The sequence below is a fragment of the Pseudopodoces humilis genome, chromosome 9, assembly GCF_049639895.1.
Source record: "Pseudopodoces humilis isolate 2021_Gansu_Grassland_sample_001 chromosome 9, ASM4963989v1, whole genome shotgun sequence".
NCBI lineage: Eukaryota > Metazoa > Chordata > Aves > Passeriformes > Paridae > Pseudopodoces > Pseudopodoces humilis.
This window is the reverse complement of record NC_142208.1, coordinates 6,435,429-6,457,013: the sequence shown is the minus strand read 5'-3', so window position 1 is coordinate 6,457,013 and position 21,585 is coordinate 6,435,429. Positions and strand designations below refer to the sequence as shown.

The 21,585-nt window shown below is 42.0% G+C and overlaps 1 protein-coding gene across 2 annotated transcripts; it reads left to right on the top strand.

The window, feature by feature from the left end:
• Nucleotides 1–1,220: 1,220 nt before the first annotated feature.
• Nucleotides 1,221–17,932, top strand: ZNF365 (zinc finger protein 365). Of its 2 annotated transcripts, XR_015773191.1 has the most exons (5): nucleotides 1,221–2,186; nucleotides 10,675–10,855; nucleotides 11,527–11,639; nucleotides 12,863–12,900; nucleotides 15,527–15,626. XR_015773191.1 is itself a non-coding variant. In XM_005520424.3 (4 exons), the coding sequence occupies exons 1-4, from the start codon at nucleotides 1,462–1,464 to the stop codon at nucleotides 15,768–15,770; spliced, it is 1,188 nt and encodes a 395-aa protein (XP_005520481.1). In that variant the 5' UTR covers nucleotides 1,221–1,461; the 3' UTR covers nucleotides 15,771–17,932. The 2 variants fall into 2 exon arrangements, 1 of the variants encoding a protein (XP_005520481.1); XM_005520424.3 differs by lacking the exon at nucleotides 11,527–11,639 and having other exon boundaries at nucleotides 15,527–17,932.
• The last annotated feature ends 3,653 nt before the right edge of the window (nucleotides 17,933–21,585 follow it).

The following is a 21,585-nucleotide window of genomic DNA, read 5'->3' as shown; positions in this document are numbered from 1 at the left end:
GAAATGTCTTAATCACATCAAAGGTATCTATCAATATGCTCAGATTTTCTCAGTGTTTAAGACTCTGCCTGTATATTGAACTTGAGGAACAGGCATATTAGTACAGAATTAAACTTTACTGCAGTACTCCCACAGTAATTAAAAAAAAAATAAATCTGCAGCATATTACCAGTATGGCCTCAAGGACTAGGTTTAGGAAGAGCAATATTTCACTATTACCTCAAAAAGACTGCTACTCTACAATCAGCCTTGCTCATGTTTCCAAAAATGTATAAAATAGATATATATCTATGGCATAAAAAAAGTTCAGAAGCACATCTCCCTATTCAGAGGATGTATTGGCAGGGTTCTCTTACATCAATCACATGGGTTTAGACCCAAAGTAGATTTAGGCTAGATATAAGAAAGAAATTTTGTGCAATGAAAGCAGTGAAACACCGCCACAGGTTTCCAGAGATGTTGTGGATGCCCCACCCTTGGAAACATTCAAGGTCAGGTTGGACAGGGCTCTGAGCAGCCTGATCTAGTTGAAGCTACTTCTGCTTGTTGCAGGAAGATGGGACTAGAAGGCCTTTGAAGGTCAACCCAAACCATTCTATATGGCATCTATTCATCATATTCTAAACGGAAGTATTATTATTACTGGTTCCCCTCCCTAAATACTGAGACTAAATTGGGGTGGGTAAAATTGAAAAAAGCTAAGCAAACAAAAACCCCCAAAACTTTCTGTCTCTTAAATACAGGTTTAAAATCACACAGTTAATTATATTCCCCGAAAGCTAAGGCCAGATTATACTTATTTGCACGTGCCAGTCGTGTCTTGCTGCTTAAGTGTTTTAAATCGAGTTATCCTTCAGCATCTCCCCAACACACCCCGCGCAGCTCACTCACTGCTTTGTTGTGTTGACAGGAGCCCGCAAAGCCCCGCGAACGCTCCCTTCCAGGTGCTCACGGCAGGCGGGTCAGGAGGAGGTCGCTTCGGGGAAGGAAGCGACTCCGGCCCCGAGATCATGCCCCCGTCGGCTGCGGACACCCATGCATCCATGCCTGCCCGCCCGCCCGCCCGCAGAACTCCCCACGCCTCCGCATGCCAACCGCTCCCCGCTCCGCGTCCCCACTCCGCATCCTCGCCCCGCCCGCCCCGCCCCGCGGGCTGATTTACGGCTTTGCTGAAAACGCCGCTCCGCTGCCGCCCCCAGCAACAAGTCGGGTAAGTGCGGCGACCTTGCGGGCGGCCGAGGCCCGCGCCGAGCCGGGGCCCGGCTCCGCTCCTCTCCAGCAAGGCTCGGGCGGGGGCCGAGGCGAGCGGAGCCGGTGCGGCCGTGCGGTTGGAATACCGCACCGGGTGGGCGCGTCGCCGGGCGCCAGGCGGAGATGGCGCGGTACCCCTGAGGAATCGTCGGGAAAGTTTCCCAAGTTTCCCGTGGGGCGCGGACGCGGGCTCTTCCCTTCCGGCGAGGAATGCAACAGACAGCCCGGGATGAAGGCGGGCACCCCTGGCCGGAGCCGCTTGGCAGCGTCAGCCTCCCCTTCCGCTGCCCGCGATGCGGCGATCACACCAGGTTCCGGAGCCTCTCCTCGCTGCGGGTGCACCTGGAGTACAGCCACAGCTTCCAGGAGAGCAGCCTCCTGGCCAGGAGCAGCCTGTTCTCCCCGCTGAAGGACACGGAGCTGGTGTCTCCGCCGGAGCCCGCAGCCCAGGGCAGCCCGGAGAGCCCCGGCGACTCTGCCGCGCAGCCCGCGGGGCCCTACCTGAACTTGGGCGGTGCGTCCTGCGGGAGCGGGAAGGGCGAGCTGCCGCGGGAGCTGGGAGCGGAACGGCCCGGCTCCTACCTGGCCAACTATGTGTCAGCTGAGTCTCCCAGCAAGGTTTCCAAACCTGGCCTCCCGGCCACTGATTCCAAAGCCTCCTTCGAGGCACATGTCAGAGAAAAGTTTAACAGGATGGTAGAGGCCGTGGACAAAACGATCGAGAGGCGGATCGACAAGCTTACCAAAGAGCTGTCCCAGAAGACGGCGGAGCTGCTGGAGGTGCGGGCAGCGTTCGTGCAGTTGTCCCAGAAGAAGCAGGAGGTGCAGCGGCGAGAGCGGGCCCTGAGCAGGCAGGTGGATGTGGCGGTGGAGATGATCGCAGCCTTGAAGCAGCGACTGAGCGAGTCCGAGGAGGAGCTTCACCGGAAAGAGGTGTAAGTGGGGAGGCGAGAGCCGATGGCTTGGCGAAGGCTGGCCAGCTCCTGCGTGAGTGACAGCCTTTGGGGGAGAAGAGAGGGAATGGCTCAGTTGCTTGCTGATTATGAAGCCTGGAGCTCACCAGCTTCAGATCGCTATATTTCCAGAGTTATAGCCCATGTGACCATGTCCCCTGCAAGGCAGTGGACAGCTCTCTGAGCAAGTGGTTTTCATGTTTGACTCCCTAGTGACTAACAGAGCGGGGACAGCTCCCTGAGGTGGTTTTCATGCTTGACTCCCCAGTGACTAATTTCTGCACTTTCTAATGCCTGTGTTGTGCCTCTGGTTTCATGGGGGTAGGGAAAAGTAGAAGCTGTCATCATCATGTAATGTGATTTACACTGACACCTCTAATGCATAGTCTTTTTAAGAAGATACAGGTGGATAAGTAGATGAAGTATGTGAGAATACTAAATAGCACCTTTTCTCTTAAGCCATCTCACCATGGTCACTCCTGTGGAGTGCAATAATCTCCTGTGCATCAATGAAGCTTTACTGGAGACAGTGTTGAAAAGGCCATGTCCTTGTAGTTCATGTCTGGTGTTTTAGATGGACACAAGAACTGAGGAACAGGAATCACTTATATGGGATTGGGAAGCAGATGCCAGAGTTCTGACTAACCTAAGCCATCTGAAAATATGTTCATGATGCATCCATTAAAAATGTAGTGATAGCTGATTCATAATTTATACATGAACTACTTAGTTTATTCAGCACTTGCTGAAACCTTTCAGGCTTTTCAGAGCAACACAACTTATTTTAGAGAAATGGAAATAAAGAGCCTTGGTAATGGTGTGTCTCTAAACCAGTTCATCAGCTTACAAAGGGAAGATGAGAAGTGGTAGTTGCCATGACACTGATCTTACAAGAAATAAGGAAGGTGGTGTAGGAGTTCAGTGTTGGAAGTCTGGAGGGCTTTCATTACTCCTTCCTGTAGCCTAAAGACAAGAAAGAAATCCACAGCAGTAGGGACCATCTATCTTGAAGTAAGATGTAGATTTTCCAGAAGAGGGAATACATAGAGTTGGTGGAACTTGAGCTTCTGAGAGCTTCCTTGTAGGGATATTCAACAGAATCCCTCATTTTAAAGTATTGGGTGATCCTCTGGGAAGAGAAGATTGAAGGACTTAAGCTGAAGATAAGTGTAACTGAGGCAGATTTGAAAGTATGCTGGAGGGAAGCCGTGAAGATAACACAGTTTCAAGTAGTTTTGGTATTCTCATCTGGCCAGACTTCCCTCCTGGGCTCTTTCACAGTGTGAGTCATCCTATTCTAGAACAATATCTTAGAGGGGAAGGGATTTTTCTATTGGAGGTCCTTCTTCCCTCTGCAGACTACCAGGAGACCTCAGGTAAGCAGCTGTTTTAGGCTAGATGCAGAATTTCAGATATCTCAAGTTAAGTGGCAGGAATCTTACCCCAGACTAACAGCAGAATGTGTTTTAAAAAATCAAGACTATGATCCCAAAAGGAAAAACATGACTGTTGAGAGAAAGAAACCATTCAGTGGAACAAACCCAAAGTTCTACAGTGCTATAGAAGAAGGAAAGACCTTGTGGGAAAAGAGCAAAGGGGCAATTGAGTCATTCAGGTAGAGAGAATGAGTATGATATGGGAGGATGGCGAAGGACACTGATCTTTGAAAAGAAAAAGACAGCTTAAGTTGTGATTTTTAACTGTATTAGGAAAAGGAACAAGGAAGAGGCCAATTGCTCTTTGGCAGACTACTATAGCAGCGGCACTGTCAGGCTGGTGTTTTGAGACCCAAAAAGACTGAATACAGAATGAGATGTGGGAAAACATTGTCCTTCACACTAGGACATTGTCAGACTCAGGAAAGAGGCAGGAGCTCAGATGATTGCTGTTGGAATTCTAGTCTTGAAAGAAGGAGGGTGAATGCATAAACCAATGATGAGGTAGCTCTTAAGCTGGTATTACAGGGAAGGCTGAAGGTTACTTGGCTAGTAAGAAACACTAATCAAGAGAGGCAGCTGTACAAGAGACTTCACAGAGTACAGGATATTGCTCTTTAGGGTTTTGGTTCCACTTTGAACAAAAAGCCTTGGAAGCAAGAGCAGCAATAGGAATAAATGAACAGCTCTTACACATGCATGGTAGTGGGTGGGATGGAAAAAGATCATCCCTGAGTACCAAGGGGGGAGGAGGGGAGTCAGGGTATGCTATTGCCTGTGTCTGTGCCCAGCCCCACAGCATTGCCTCTGAAGTTTCTCTGAGGGTACTGGGAGGAGAGGTAGGGTGTAAGAATAGGTTGAATTCACTTAGGGAAAAACTGGGAGTATGCTGGGTTTTTTCTCATTTAGATGGTTCCTGCATTTCCCATCTTGGGGGATAACAAGGTGCCATAGAAAAATGCACTGTTTGGCTTTCCAATTGAAAAGTCATTGTATAATTAGCAAATTGGGAAGGAAGGTAGGTATAAAAAAAATGCTTTGTAAGAACAGGGCTGATAGTTCTATAGCAGCTTTTCAGATTTTATTCTCTAAAAATCTCTACAGAGCTAACAGGGACAGTTAGTTTTTCTGCAGCAGCAGGGAAGCACTGGGTGTTGTGCTGTAGTAGATGAGAGAAAAATGGGTGTTCATGACTTTGGTAACAACAGTGACACTTGTCTGGCTTTCTCATGGGCTGTGGGTAAACTCTGAGACCTGTCTATATATTCAATGCTTTGTGTGTTCAGAACTTACTTGGTGTGCTAAGAAGACATTGTCCTTCAAAAAAGGAGGATCTCAAGATTCTGGAAGAAGTCCGGATGATTAGAAAGCCAAACAAGACTCCTTTAATGGAAATTGCAGAAGCAGTTCTCACTGCAGATTGTGGAAAGTCAAAGGCATCCCTTAGGGACTGCTTTGATACTTGCTGACCTTCTGAAATAAATGCTTTCATCGGTTTATTTTGATTTTTTTTTCATAAGCAATCTTGTGAATATAGATAACTTTTCCTAAAATTAGCACTGGTGTTGAGCTAGTGTAGCCGCAAATATTTTCCTCTAAGCAGCAGGAAAAAGAAAACACCTTCCCTGAAACATCTGAGTGTTGGTTTAGACCATCAGCAAGAACAAGGCTGCCCATTTCAAGAGCTTATAGAATCAGTAGGGTTATTTCTTTAGACTTGTCAGTTGATTATTTTTTGTTTGTTTTAAATAAGGCAGTCCAACAAAGACAGCAATGAAGATACCTTTTTCGTAAAATTTTCTTTGTTCCCTTACAAAAATGGCAGTGCCAATGTGGTGTGTTCTGCATGTTCACACATGCAGGTGTGTGCTGTGATACTGGTGTGAGGCCCTCGTGGGTGTGTTGAGGGGTAGGACTGCTGGAGGTACAACACTGACTGTACTAATATGTAGTTGAAATAGTATTATTCTAAGAACAGAACTGCTGAGCAAAGGAATTATTTAATTAGAAAATGTGTCCTGAAAGGGATTATTCAATGTTTGATGAAGGAGAATCAGAATGAGTACTGTGATCTTAACGATACCACAGAAGCATGCCCAAAGGGTGCAAGACTTTGTTGAATAAGATACCAAGAAAGCCATTGAAACAAAAGTCAGCTATGAGCTTAACTGATAGAGGATTTTTTCTCGATGTTATGTAAGAAAATTGAAACTGGTAGAGTTTGATTTTCAGTAAGTCTGAACAGGGTAAGCATTGGAAGCAATGGTCATTGGCTGGAATTTACCTTCAGTGGTAACTTAAACATTTTCACTTCGTCTCCTAATCAGAGTAAAATCATTAATGTTGTACCTTGCCATATCTCCCACAGTAATTTCTCTAACCAGTCTAATGTATTTGTTCTGAGACTGGTCGTGCCTCTGCTCTGACATAGTCTGGAATGCAAGGATTATTTCAGAATAGCTGTTGTGGGCAGTAGTTGTTCTTGCCAGTGGCTTCACCTTAAGCTTGCAATTAATGAAATGATCTGTCCAGATAACATCTTGACAATTGCATTAAGAAGATTTTAGAGAAGACTTTTAGAGATTGTGCAATTTGTGCTTTAAAACAGCTTTCCTTAAAATCGGGATTTCAGTTGTACATCAAAACAGTTTTGATTTGCTTTAAACAGAGTACAACTACAATTACACATTGTTCTTCCACCCTCAGTTTTAGGTAATCCTGCTCTCTCTTTCCTGTTTTCTTTCATCTTCCTACTCAAGAGATTACTCCCCGCCATGCAGCTGTAAGGGTTTAAGCTTAACATGACTATCCCACAGAATGGCTCTGTGAAATAAAGCTTAAAATCTTCAGAGTCACCCCCGTAAATTCAGGGCTCAGATCTAGAACACAGCCCACTGAATGGGTGCAATAATTTTCTGAGGGAGGAGGTGTGAATGTCTTAAATGTGCTTTTAGTGGTGTGGTAATGTGAAACCATAACCTAATGAATAACAGCAGTCTTCAGGCAAAAACACCAGTTGGGTTATGGATAAGGTCACTGGTGTTAATACTTAATGAATTTACATATTAAATATTTTGACAAGTAAATCACTTTACTACTTACTGTGATAGGAATTTTCCCATCTTCAGGTAAAATAATGTGTTTGGTTTTCTATTTTTTTAGGCAGTTATGCTAAATGTAATTTTCTAAAGTGATTTGTTTTGGGGTGCAGAATCTGCATGGAGCCTCATGCTTATCTCCACCTACAGAGCAGCTGCAGGTGTTAGTGTTGCTGTGCACAGTCCTGGTGCCAGTGTCATGTATCCGTGGGAGGGCTTGATTGCAATGTGAGAACTCATTAGCCCTTCTTGTCAAGTGTTAAGGAGCTGGAGCTGTCCCACCCTCTGCATCTACTCAGTGTATCACATGCTTAGCTACTGAAAGTCACATAAATACTAAGCATACCCCAGGATCTCTGTGCTGGCAACTGTACCAGTAAACAAGAACTGCAGCTTGCTCTTCCTAAAGGAACACTGAATAATCTAGTGATAAAGGCAGAAGAATAAATGTCACCTAGTCAGCCTATGATTTATAACTTTATTTACCACATCTCAGCCTCCATAAAGAAGTTTTTGGGCTAGGCTGAAGTTAGGATGCAAAATGCCAAACTACTTAAGTCTAGTTAACTGTAACAAGTTAATTCCTTGGCAAAGTCAGATTAAAATAAAAGTTTTGGCAGCAACCTTCTTATTTACAGTGAGTTCTTCACCCCTTACTTGTTTTTTCAGCTGAACACCTCTGAGGTGCCTGCTGTACTGCAATAAATTTCCTCTGGCTTTGGGAAGAGCTTTCTGACACTCTGGCAGTACAGGCACCTCCTGCTCCTCTTGGGTACCTCCCAGGTTGCATTCCCCCTTGTCTTTCCCTTTCACTTGCCTCACCTTGTTGCTGGCAGCTCAATACATTCTCTGCTCACCTGGTAGCAAGAACAATTCTCTCTTCCTGAAAGGTTTCATCTGACAGGAGCACACCCCCAGACAAAGCAAGAAACCCACCTTTCTTCCTGCTGCCCAGTCACAGCCCTGTAAACATTTTTCATACAGTACACCTTAGTATTGGTAAACTATGAACAGATGAGATTACAGAAATTTAAGAGGTCTAGGGTGCACTACGCATCATCTACACCACTCAGAAAATGTAGTGTCAGGATCTGTTGCTTACCCTTATAAGCAAATGCCAAGGTGCAGAGGTGGGTGAAAGGGGGCAGGAGTCTGCTGGGGAGAATAGCAGAGCAGTAAAGAAATGATGATGAGAGCAGAGGAGTTCTCAGGGGGAGTTAATAACTCCACATAACTGTTTCTCAATATAACAGAAGTGTTCCAGATGTAGAATAGTCAGTGCAGGGTAGCAGAGACCTCTTATTAGAAAGGGCAGCGCTTCAGATCTGAGACAGGCTTTAACAAAATTATTCCTGTTTCAGGTGAATGCTGCTGACAAGGCTGTGCTGTCAAGACACAGAGCCCAGTGGGCCCATGCTGCTATGCTCTGGTTTATGCCTCTACCAAGTAGGCCGCACAATATTCACAGCTTCAGCTTCCCCGACTTCATGAAGAGCAGTGTCAGGCCTCTGTGGACATCCATCTTTCCACAAGCATAAGAATAGAGAGTGAAAGACAGAAATCCTGTCACATAATCCTCAAAAACTTGGCAGAGGTCTGGAGAAATAAATTTAAAGTAAACTAAAGAACATAAGCAAAAAATCATCACAGCTATCCAGAAATAAAATTGAAAGGAGAGGGTCATCAGTATGGCTAAGAAAAAGTCTGGGCAAACTACAAGAGACAAGAAAGGCAGTTAGACAGATAAACAACAGCTGCAGGAAGCTACATGAGTTTGTTGAATCATCTCCCTATTGTTCACAGTGGGAGGAGGGTAAAAATTTTTCTGGGAACTCCCTTCAGGTAACCAAGGCATAGCTGTGGCATGAAATGAGCTCTCTGAGGAAGAAGTGATGGAGCAAGTAGAGAGACCTATTAGCCGTCACTCCTCAGGGCTTGATCTTCTTTTTCTGAGAAATGAGAATGAAGTGGAAACAAAGAAAGTAGCTGAGCTAACAGAAGTGCTGCTTATCAGTGCAAGGTGTGTGACAGAGCCCTAATGCGTGGTTGTGTTCTGACTCCTGTCATTCCAAAGGAAATTTACACAGTGTATTTCAGCCCAAAGGAAAATGTTTAGATTAAAGTTGTTAAAGGCAGGTTCATAGGCTGTACAGAGGCAGCTAAACAGAGAGAAGTTATGGATATGCTACTACTGCTGCTAATAACAGTTCCTACAAATAATGGCAGGTAGGATGCCAAGTTATTTTTAGTCTAGAAAGCAAGGATAATACTAGGGAATTTGTTGACATTGAGTCTCTTCTTCTCCTGATGCTTCTCCCTGGCCTCCTTATGGCATATTGAGATATTTGTAGGAAAGGAAAATCTGTTGGTGAAATCTGTGCCATAGAACAGGCAATTAATTCATTCTTATTAATTACCTTTGCTGAGACAATTTCAAATGTTAGCATTCTTGAAACTATCATCCTTTTAAAAAAATGCCAGTTACTCATGTTTGTGGCCTCCTGCTGCAGCAAAACTCAGCCACTGACTGTGTCCCTGGGAGGGGACATCCTCATGGTGTCCCAGGCTGGCAGCTCCCCACTCTCTCACCTCCCCAGTGGAGGGTCAGCAGCCAGCCAGGCTATGCACAGCTCTTCCTTACCCAAAAGGAGAGGGATTTGGAGCCAAGCTGCTGAGTTGCTGTGCTTTTGAGATCCCTGCCCCGTAAAAGAGGACCCTGATGAAGCGGCAAAGGCTTCAGATTGCTCCTATATTAACCCAAAACCATCAGGAAATCAAAGAAGTTGAAGTGTGGTTACAATAGAGCCCTAAAATTGACCTTAATGAGTTTAGATTGACTTCTCCCTAAGCATTCCTCAGTGGCTCTTTAATATAAGGTTGTTCTGAGCAAGATAATAATCACTAAAACTGTTCAGAGCCTTGAAATTAAATGGATTAGCTGATCTTAACAAACAAGTTACCTCTCTGATTCTTAAGCCGTATTTTATGGGCAAGTTAATATAAACTAATATTCATCGGTGGTCTTCGTCCAAACAAGATGTGCTTTTACCTCATTCCTACCATTAGATCAACCATGTAAACAGAACTCGGCTGTAGTATAGAGCAGGCAAGTAACAGCCTGAATCCTAGGTGAATGTCCATGGCTGACCACTTGTGCCTGACTCATAGCACAAATCAGCTCACTGTTGAAACAACTATAAAACCAATTAACTACAACTATGCTGAGTTAAAAGAGCAAAATGCAGAGGAACTTTGGATTTGTTATAACCAAGCTAAGATTTGAAAGGTTATTTCTGCCACAAACTGTTTCATAGTTTCTACTTAAAATGCTTTTTCCTCAGGTGATTTCTACTGAGCAATCTTGCCCTTTCTTGTTTGGCAAGCCCTGGTTCCCTCAACTCCCACCCATTTTGTACAAAGCAAAATTTAACATCTCTTTATGGGCAGAGTAAAAAAATATTTATCCAGGCATTTATTAACCAGGGAAGTCCTACATGCTCAGATTTGTCTTCTTTTGTAAGACATGCTTCAATAACCAAACTTACACACAAGTAGTCCTCTGATAGTGGAGGTGCAAATGGTGTCCTGATTACTGACAAGCAGATACAGCTGTCTCCATATACCTTGAGAAGTGATGCTTAATGATATTTCTACCCTGTGGACCACTAAAGACTATTTTTCCAAGATACCAAGTAATGTGAGAAAACCCCACCTTAAACCCACTGTCCATAAACTTAAATTCAGCATTCAGGTTTCCAGATCTTGATATTGTCCACAAAATGTTGAAATCTTCTGATAATGGTGAAGGAGAGTAATTAGCCACCACAGGCTATCGCCATGACAAACTGAAGAAGCACGAGTAATTTTTGACAATGGTGAGACCAGGAACCTGCTGTTATCTAAATGTGGGCTCTTTGCAATGTTTCCATCTTGCAGAGAAGTTGTTACTTTCAACCACTTCCTGGAAGAAGCAGCAGAAAAAGAAGTGCGGGGGAAAGCCAGGCTCCAGCACTTCATTGAAAACTTGTTGCAGCGTGTGGATCTGGCAGAAAGGCAGCTAGAATATTACCAAAACCAGCAGATGGTGTGCAACCACACCAATGTCAGCGAGAATGTGGTAAGCCAGCCGAGTCCTACCCTTTACTGTCACCCTCCCCCTGGAGCCAAAGTACTGGAGTTTGAATACAGGTGGGCTCAGTGGCTCATGCTAATCACTACTGCCAGCTGATGTGCATTTGTGAAATGTTTCTTTAGGTGTGTTTTGTTTGTGTTTTAAACTTCCACTTTACACGAGGGAAAGGAGCAGATAGCATAGGAGCAGCAGTAGCCAAAGGTGGTTAAGGGAGAATGGAGAGTAATGAAATATTTGATAGATACTTAAATTTTTTCCATCTTTGCCTATTGCTGCTGTTTCCTTTGCCGTGAACACTTTTTTTAATGTGACTTGGCAGTCTTTTTGGGTTGCCTAAAATTTCCTATCTTCAGGAAAGGCATAGATCCCTATAGGTGATATATCAGCTTGCTGGCAAATCATCTTGCTTTTAGTAGTTACCTATCATGGGACTCTTAGAAATGGTGAATGGATTCCCACAGGCCTGTACCCCATGGATTAGAAATCCAAGAACGTTACTTTTTAAAATACATTATTTCTTTAAAAGCCCTCATTTTAAATACCTAAACCCAGTATTTTCCAACAATGCTTTACATTTATATGACAAGTTTTAGGCACAAGACTTCCAAGGAACATTTCAATTTAATTGAATGCCCTATGCTGCCTGTACTAAGTAGTTGCTTACCGTGGGATGTGAGAAGAAGGCATTTGATCATGCACAGCACTGAACAGATATGCAGTGGTGGAAAGGAAAGGTTCCCAGAACTACTTGGAAGACAACAAGTTTTAGGTAAGACCTGAATAAATGTAGATGAGCTGAAATCCAGTGCAGGCATCTCAAACAGTATCTGTGAGAAGATTATGGGGCACCAGTCAGATGGGCCTCGATATTAAATCATCTCCCTTTCTCTGGATGTATTTATCATGATGCCAGGCTCAGTAGTTTCCCTTGGGGAGGGCTCTAATTTTTAAGGCACCTGCCCTGCTTTCTGAGTAACTTCAACATTCCTCTGAGGTCATCCATCCAAATATTGACCATCCTGACCTTCAGGAGGTACAGGAAAGTATACCATGAGATGGCTCCAGACTCCAACTAAGACAGATGACAAGTCAGGCTAGGTAAAAAGTGTGCGAAGTGTGGACAGTACCAGGGACAGAAGGAACATTTACAAGAACATAATAATTTTCAGATGCCAGATTTTACTTGCTTGTCTCAGTGACTTCATTACATGATATTCAAAGGCTCAGTGTAGAAGCTCTGATGAAAGCTCAATATAAAGAATTTTTAGTATTAAAATTGATTTAAACTTAGCTGGCATTAAACACCTCCTTTTCTGACACCCACCAAAAGAGGGACTAGACAGTGTTTCCACACTTTGAACCAAAATGCTGTAAAAAATGAAGCCATGCAAATTTGGGCTGGCATTGAAGCTATGCTGACCCTAGTTGGTCTCAGGATTTGCAGGAGTGGGAGAGAAATGCTTGTGTTCTCACCCTCCACCCTTCAGTGCAAATCTGGCAGAGCCAAGGGTTTGTAGCTGGACTTTCCTGGCCACTTGTGTAAAGGAAATGTATCACTGAAAAATTAAAGGATTTGAGAAAAAGTTAATTTCATACAGTTTATTCAGCCACTGCCCTTTATTAATTATCTTGAACACAATAATTACTTTTCATTGTATCCATACTGTTTAATCTCATGTGAAAGATCTCTGTTCAGCCCACACTTCTTTAGCAATTTACTTTGATTATAGTTTCAATAAAAATAATGGGAAAAATCCAACCACTAACAATTCACACATTATTATTTTTAAAAACACGTTCATAAGATGGAAGAGTAGTAATCTGTAAAAGAGGCAGCTTTTTTTGTTTCTTTGAGTGTTCTAGTTTTAACAGCATGTGAGAATGGAAATACAATTTTAAAGATTGTGTATATTAATTAATTGATTGTTAATTAATTGTACATTAATTACTTGAAAATGTAATAGTAATAACCTGGTTTTGTTTTCTTTTCAGTTTACAGACATTTCATTAAATAAGAAACCCAGATGCCTGTATGTATATCTCACTTTTTTTTAACTGAAATACACTAAGTTGACATGCTTGCATTTCTGCTTTTCCATTTTACCTTATAGGTTGGGACCTGCATGTGGTCAATATTTATGTCACGTAATTGAGGAAAAACAGATTTCTGTTAAAACTAAACTAAAATCAGATATTCTCTGAAGAAAATAAAGGATGCTGATTTTCTATTAAACAGATTACTCCTTCCTGCTGACTATAATAGCCTATTGCGAAGCTACAGAAGCTCAATCTCTTTGGCAAACACAGTTCAATTTTCAGTTGAAAATGTCTTTTAACATTCTATAGGTGGGAGAGAGACAGTTGTCATTTCCTAACTTACAGTAACAATCATAAAAAGAAATAAGTGCCTTGACAAAGCATAGGCACTAAAAATCTCAGTTTACTCAAGCAGCTGTCCTGGGAGCAGCAGAACTAATTGGGGCTGGTCTCCCATGTCTTTGTGACTTGGTCATGAGTCCTAGCAGGTGGTTTGGAGCATCATGTGCTGCTTGGCCAAGTTGACAGACAGTGCACCCTTCTTCAGGGCAGCCTTTCCTTGTGGGGACACCAGTTTAGGACTTTTTCCCATTGCATCACCACAAGTCACTCTCCATAACACAACAGATTAGGAATATTGGTGAGTAGAAGTTCAGACTCTCTTGCAGTCACATATGTTGTGGAGCTGCTGCTTTCAGTGAAAAAGCCTTTCCAACATCTGGAGCTGGCAGCTTTGCATTTTACATGCAGTGACTTGCGTCTTCCTCCATCTTGATTGCTTTCTTACTTTGACTGTGAAATGGGGACAAACATCCATCCTTCTCTACCATAAAGTCATTGAATTTAAATACAGTTTAGCTCTTTTAGGTAGCCCTTCAGATCATGTTGACCTTGACCTGGTTTTAATAGCTTCATTCAGTGCAGCAGAGGACTGCCTAATATCACCTGCAATAATGCCTGTGTATGCTTTGGGAATAAATTATGTAGCTTCTTCACTATAACAACATATGAGAAAAACAGAATACTGCATCTTTAAACAACAACTAAGTAATGGACTGTAAAAAACTGTACCCAAGAACTGATGGTAAACTGGAGTGGCCAACACTTGTGCATATACACAGGTCATTCCTAAGCCCCAGCAAGTGATCAGAGCCCAGGCCTGCACCAGGCCAGGATGACACAGTGCTTGCAATCTCCAGCTTGGACCTGCACAGCATTTCATCCCCCTAAACCTCCCCCTACTGAAATCTGTTTAGCAAAACTGCTAACCAGGTAATGCTGTTACATAGGTAAAATTTAGTTCCTACAATGTGAGATGGCACCCACTGCCTCCTACCAATAAATACAGACTTCCATGACATCCTTCTCATCTTCCTAAAGAGCAGGAGAGGCTTTACACTGTACACACGTGAGTAACCACAGCTTTTTCCAAAACTGACCTTGTCAAGGGTGCAATATGATTTAACTCCCAGAAGAAGTAATACTACAGATACATGCTTTTCAGAAATAACAGGCTATGGAAAATAGCCCTATGGGATCCCTTAAGAGGTTGACTTGTACATCAGCACATCTGCTCTTCACTTCAGTCACAGGAGCTGGGTAGACATGAGCTGGTGCTTTATGTTCATATTTCTGCTGTTACACTACATGTATCTACTGTAAAACATTTCAAGAATGAAAGGATGTTAATGTTAAAAATGAAATGTTAAAAAGGATGATAATGATCTTAGCTAAACCGTGGAACCAGTTTAGATGTAATATTTCAGATCAGAGTGCATGGTTCAACCTTTGCAGCACTGAGCACTTTGCTGTCACTCCACCTGAGCTCACCAATTCCTGCAAATCTTGCTGGGCTTGAACCATCACAGAGAGAAAAAGAATTCAGCTCACTTTGGCCTTTAAGCTTTCATGGCCTTCTTCCCACCAGTTTTTGTGTTCCCCTTTCTTCTTCTCCCAATTTAAATCAAAGCCTAAAAGGGTAGCTTAAGTTTCCCTGGATGGGTGGTCAGAACAAAGGCAGAGCATGGAGTTTCCTGAGCTATTGGCCATTTGAAGCAGCAGCTCCCAGGGTGCAGTCCAGGGCAGCACTACAGAGATTCCACAAAGTCTCTACAGTTCCTCAATCTACTTTCTACTCTTACTGGTGCTGTGTGGTCTTCCGAAGACCAAGGGGTGTTCATTCTTTGCAGAACATTGATGTGAACATGTGCATCTTTAAAATCCCTGCAGACCGTGAAGTCTAGACCTCAGTAAGGTCTCAGCACTCCAAAATCAGCAGAATGCTGATCAAAATAAAACTGTAGATGAACACACATGAAGAGTGCACCAGTAACACGTGTAGGGGTTATTTTACTGAGGAATGCTTTTGAATACTGAGAAATGTAATTCATCTCAACAGAATTAAAAACTCTGTTTTTAACATGCAGCCTCATTCTGTAAAACAAGAGTATGTCTTCAAAAATGGAAGGGTTTGGGATATTTTGGGGACCTATCAGTTTGCAAGACTGAATAATAGTTATTAATAATAACTATTAATAGTTATAGTTATAATTAATATATTATTTAATCAATAATAGTTATAATTGATAGTTATTAATAATGAATTATTATTAATTTCAGGAGCCGAGGAAGCCAACATGCTTCATATAATATCCCTGATGCAAAGCCACATTCCTTTCAAAAAGGAAGGATCTTGAAAAAAACAAAGGACGAAAAAGCCAGCTTGCAGCCAGTGAAATGCTTCTATGAATCTGTTGATTGCCCAAGAGAAATATGGAGAGCACAGAAGAAGGGTGAATCAGTCTGCTGTGCCAGGAAAGCGAGTGCAAAATCAAAAATGGGTAAAAAGGCCAAACCGCTATAGGAACGGTGAGCAACATACAGCAACATAGGAACTTGGCTTCAACACAGCAAATATTGAATGAAGTTAGTCATCCTGCTTTTTCCTATCCATCTGGCCATGCCAAAACATATCAGATATAATATACAGAAATATATACACATGGAAGTGTTATATTATTTAGTTGCGCCATTCCCTTTTTGGGCACTATAAAAAAAGTAACATTTTATTCAGTTGATATGGAGGTTTTCCTATTCCTTTATGTATTTATTAATTTATTTAGTCACTTATAGAGCTTACTTAAAATGACTGCAGTTATCTTGCTGGGCAGTACTGTGGCTGTGTGTTTAATTGTTTTAGTGGCAACATGTGGCCTGGTAATTTTTTTTCCATTTGTGTTATTCCTGAAGTTCAGAGGAATCCATTTAATTGGCACCTAAATATTCAATCTTTCAGCATAGGTAGGTGTAAGATCAGTGTATAAAAGACCTACTTAGATGCAAAAGACCTACTCAAAGTTGTAGGAGTCGTTGAAGGCTGTTTACAGCAGTAGATTACTACCCTGAGTTTTTGGCTATAAGCACATTTCCATCTTTTATTAAATACATTAAACTACTTGATTCTGCCAGCAGCCACATTGTCTATTGCTATAAGTTTGGGCTCCTTTGAGGTGTCCCTTAGCAAGGAGACCAAAAGCTTCCTCTGGCCCCAAATTGGGCCAGAGGAAGAATGTCAGTGCCAAGTGCCAGCAGCAGGTTATCTGCAGTGGTACAGCAAGTGACAGACTAAAGCAGTGTGTTACTGCATGGCATTGTGTTCAATGTCTTTGCTTGGTCTCAGGCATTAGAGGCCCAAATAACCATGATTATAACCCAAATCCTTCACATTTTTATCTCTGAAATTTCTTTAGAGGGCTGAGAGATTACTGACTTTGAACCCAAGTGCAAGGCAGTTAGAGATGACTGCAGAGCAGGAATGTATGTGTTTACACTGGTTTGTGCCAATTAAAAGGATCCTTATTTATCAGAGAATCTATTTATCAAGATGATTTTTTAAGTGTACAGTTTTTTGGTAACATGAATCCTCGTGTCATGTTTACAGATACAAACATCCTGATGATGTTACTGATGAGATTTGTTTTCTCAAGAAGTAGAAAAGATAGGTGAGACAGGTCTATGTGATTTATTTTTGAAACACTCATAACAGATGTAAATTGTTTATGTGGAAGGTGATTTTTACAGTATGTGTACAAGGATTTGTGAAAAATGTTTTTCGTTTTTTATAATTATGTCTGTAAGCATAACTGAGTATTAAAAGACAATGTATCACTATGATTATTGCTGCAATTAGCACCCGAGTTGCAATATTTTTAAAGCAGAAGATGACCAATCAGTCAGCTAGGATCAGGTAATTAGAGATATAGAACATTTGTCAGTGTACAGAGCTCCCAGAAAGTAGCAGAGAGAAGAAAGAGTATTATTCCTCACTTTTATTTTATATAGTGTGTATGGAACAATCAGATACACTGTTTCAGTAGCAAGTCACAGTGTAAAACCAATTCAGGTATTTAGGTTGTAATGATATTTCAATATTTATTTAACTATGTCACAAGGCCACACTTGGCCTTATGCTAGGCATTGTGTGTGGTGAAAAGGAGTTGTTCATTGTGTTGCATGGGCTTGGGTCAGATTGTGTGTTACAACCTTTATAGGCAAGCTAAAATTGAAGCATTCTTGAGCTTTTTCTATTTCTTCCCACATGCTTCCATAAAACTGAAAAAAGGATCTTTTCTGAAGATAATAAAGGTGAACATTAGAAAGATAATAAAATAAAATATATTAATTTGTTTCTTTAACCACTTGACACTGGAAGAATATTTTTATTTTTAAATGCCTATCTATTCTGTTAGTCACCAAAGTTAAGTGCAACTAGTAGTTCACAAATGAGATGTTTATTTTATCATTTATCATGCCAACATCTTGACTGTAAGTTGTCCTTTTGGGGGGGAGGAAGAGGAAAAGAGTAAGAGAAGTTGCATGTTTTTAAACTTTTCAAAGCTTAATTTACCCTTACTTGCTAAACAAATGCCAGTTCAGTAATTAGAAAGAAATTGGATTGTACTGTAATCCCAGGTAAAAGCTTTTAGAATATAAACATTCTAATAATAAATATATATTTCTCAGTTACTTTGTCATTTAACTCTGCGAAATACATGGTTTCTTACAAAAACAGCACAGAAAAAGCCAAGCAGCAGCAGCTTGGGCTCTGTTTTATTCCTCAGATAAAGCATGGCATTGAAGTCAGGTTGTGACCCTTCCCAGCAATTAACCTGCAGACATCTATTCCATCTTCCCTGCATAGCTCACGTGTTACATGCTGCTCTCTTACTGTACTGGTGCTTGAAAATAATTTTTGAGGTGACCCACAGGGTCAGATAACCTGCCCAAAGGGGAGAGGGACAGAGGGAAGGGTCAGGCAGAGGAAATTAAGGGCAGAGGGGCTCCCAGGGAATGTCATTGAGGGTGTCTTCTCCACACAGTGCCAGTTGCAGAGCCATCATTTCATCAGGTATCTCCCTGGTTAGACTTGGAAAGAGAGGTTTTCCCATGGGGGATCCAGGTTCCTGTCTTATTAACTGACACAATATTTGGGAAGAATAGATACCTGCACCAGGCTGAGTGTAACCAGCTCGAGCTAGTGGGGACTTCTGAACTCAGGAAATGACAATTGTAAAATATTTTTTAAATCTGAAAGTGTTCTGACAAAGTTGACCACTCACCTTTGAAAATGAATTTGAAGCGGAGTTACCATGTTATGCCCTTTGAGATGCTTTGAAGGCACCTTGATAGGTTGTATGCTCACATAAAAGTGAATTTCATTAGGACCTGGATGCCTCATTCCCATATACATCTTTAAAATCCTACCTCATTTATAACTAAAAATATCTCAGAGCAGTATATGTACTGGCTGGGCCTTTACAGGTGACCTGCTTAAAACAAAATGTTCTGACAGACATGTGACATTATAGACCAGGAAAACAAGACTAATTGAAACACAGACCTTTAATTAGAGCTATACATAGGAAAAAACAATCACTTTGGGATGCTCCTGCCAGTTGAAAAGAATGTTTTCAGAGCACTTAATGACATCCAATTCCTCCCCCCAGCTCTGACTCAGCAATAACAACAGCCTCCCCCTACCCAGAGAAGAGCTGAACATGTTTTGTTTCAATGAGAGTTACTGCAAATATTCAGTGAGATATTCATAATCAAAGAGATGGCCACCCTTTAGAGCAGGTACTAGGTCAAACAAATTGTCACTTCTGTCATCCCTAATAATGCCACTGTCTCTTTCAAGCTACTTGAGCAACAATCCAGTTCTTCTTTCTCTTTATTCTGCGTCATCAGATAGTTGCCTTTATTTGTTCTTACCTCAGACTAATGCTGATTGTTTCCATACATCCTGATTGAAGTGGCTAAAGTGGACTGTTTAGTACTCTCTGCAGTGAGCATGGGCATTATTTTTTATTGTTTTTTAGAAAAATTAATCCCAGAAATTTTACTACATGAAGCTCTTAAAAATAGATCCTGCTGCAACACAAACAAAATGTCCTTTCCCATTTTGTTGCTAATGACACCCTCTATCTAACCATGCTCTTTTTATTCTGATGTCTTGAATTTTCATTTGTACATCTCTCCAAGGAGAAGGAAAAACAAGCAGCATAAATTAAATGCAGTTGTTAGTCTGACAACCTTTTCCCTTCTCACTGTCACAGTCCTAGCATCTCACACTGCAAGCAGGTAAAAGTTGGCTTGAATTTTTTATAAAATCATGGAAAAAAGTATATTCAACAGATTCTGAGTTCTTTAGAATGTTATGAAAGAGGAGGAGACTCTACTGAGCTGAGAGGGAAAGAGGAAGAGAGATACTCCACTTCCTAGAGAAGTCACTTTCGAAGATAAGTATGACAGGTTGGAGGAATTTAGTGTATGCTGGTATGAGATGAGGGAAAGTCAGAGTCACACATAAGGCAGCAGTGGAAGGATGGGGGTTGTCACTGTTGGACACGAAATGATTCACACAGATGCAGCTTGAAGTGTGATGAAAGAAGAAGAATGTTTATTTGTTCTTTCAGTATTTATAGGTTTTTGACAATGATTGGATAGCCAGGTTACCACCTTCCCAACCGCACTGGCCATGAGAGACGTCCATCAAAAGGCATATCTTTAATGGAATGTATAAACACCTATGTTTATAGTTACTTTCCTGGGAAAGTGGCTCGAAATCATGAAAACAATATCGAAAGGCCTGATTCTCACGGCGACAGGGGGCCTCATTACTGCCTGCTGTTTCCTAGGGCCTTTGACCTATAAAACATCAGCATAGATTCAGCTTGACACATTCAGTCCTCAAATCACGCTTTACACACGTTTTGCAACCTAATTACTAATTTTGAAGTAGTAGACTTTAGCACTAAAGTTTCCAAGAAATTCCCCAAACTCTGTTCATAGTATTTGTTCAACCTAAACATATTTGCCTTGCAGTGGGAACCTGTGCTCTAGGGGCTTGTCAGCAGTGAGGGATTTCTCTGTGCTCCCAGTCCCTGCTGTCTCCTGTCTCTGCTCAGTTACTGATGGCAGCTGGCTGAGTGCCAGCAGTTCTGCTGGCGTCTCACCCCACTGACTGTATGCTGGTTCCCATAGCGGTGCTTTCCTTTACAGAGCTTTGCTGATTCTTTTGTCTGTTTCCATACCCTAGTTACCTCCTTTCTACCAAATCAGTGCCTTTAACATGAGAGAAGGTTCATGCAGCAGCTGTGTTCCCTGAACTTCGGCCTGCTCATAAGTCACTGCATCGCACCAGAGACACTTGCAAAATGCTTTCTGTGGCAGCCCATGGGCAGCTGCTGCACCAAGGTGGCACATTCCCACTTGTTCTGCTGGCTTTGCACTGCCTGGGTGACAAGTCTGCCTGTTGCTATTGGTGCTTCTCAAGCCTGCTGGCAAACAGGTAGTGAGTGGACTGACTAAAAGTCAGAGCGGTGTGTTTCTGAGAGGATGTCAGCAGCCCATCACCCCTCAGCTGGAGAATGAGCTTGGCTGAGTGTCCTACACTTCAGAAGTATTTTCACAAAAAATGTTACACACATGGTACTTGGTCTTTGTTGAAGTACAGCTCAGGCAGGTGTCACAAACCTCTGCTTCTGAAGGCATTTCTTATCTCCCACCAGCCAGCACTGAGTGGGGTACTTTTGTAAGAGAGGGGAGGCTGAATACTGGTCATAAGAACAGCACACATACATACTCAGGTGTGCACACTACAAGAGGGTCAAGAAAACAACCAAAAGAAGGTTGGTTTTGTTTTGATTTTACTCTACATTAATATTATATCGCTATTAGTGAGAAACCCCAAAAGAAACCTTTCAAAATAAAACTACCAACAAGCCAGTCCAGGAATTGCATATATACCTTTCCCTGAAAATCCCTTCTAGCATCACAGAACATGCTCATCTATAGCAAATTTCTAGAAAATTTTTCTCCTTGCAGAAAATAGTAGGCTCCGAAGATACTTTCAAATTTTTTTTCTCATGGGAAAAAAAAAAACCAGGCAGGAAAACGAGTATTTTATCATGAACTAGCATCACCCCAAAATCACAAGGTTTACACAAAGAAATGCACCAAGTAGTGAGCCTGTAATTGTTTCTCTGTCAGCCTGCCTTGCCTACCCACCCTTCTCAGATCCAGGCTGTAGAGGTGACTTCCAAAATATGGCATGGTTTAATTACCCTACCCTCTCAAGCTTTGTGCAGGCACCTGTTTAAGAGGAGCACATGAAAGTC

Coding starts and splice junctions, on each gene's coding strand:
- ZNF365 (XM_005520424.3), top strand. CDS start 1,462: ATGCAACAGACAGCCCGGGATGAAGGCGGGCACCCCTGGCCGGAGCCG. Junction 2,187..10,674: donor GAGCTTCACCGGAAAGAGGT/GTAAGTGGGGAG, acceptor TCCATCTTGCAG/AGAAGTTGTTACTTTCAACC. Junction 10,856..12,862: donor CCAATGTCAGCGAGAATGTG/GTAAGCCAGCCG, acceptor TTTTCTTTTCAG/TTTACAGACATTTCATTAAA.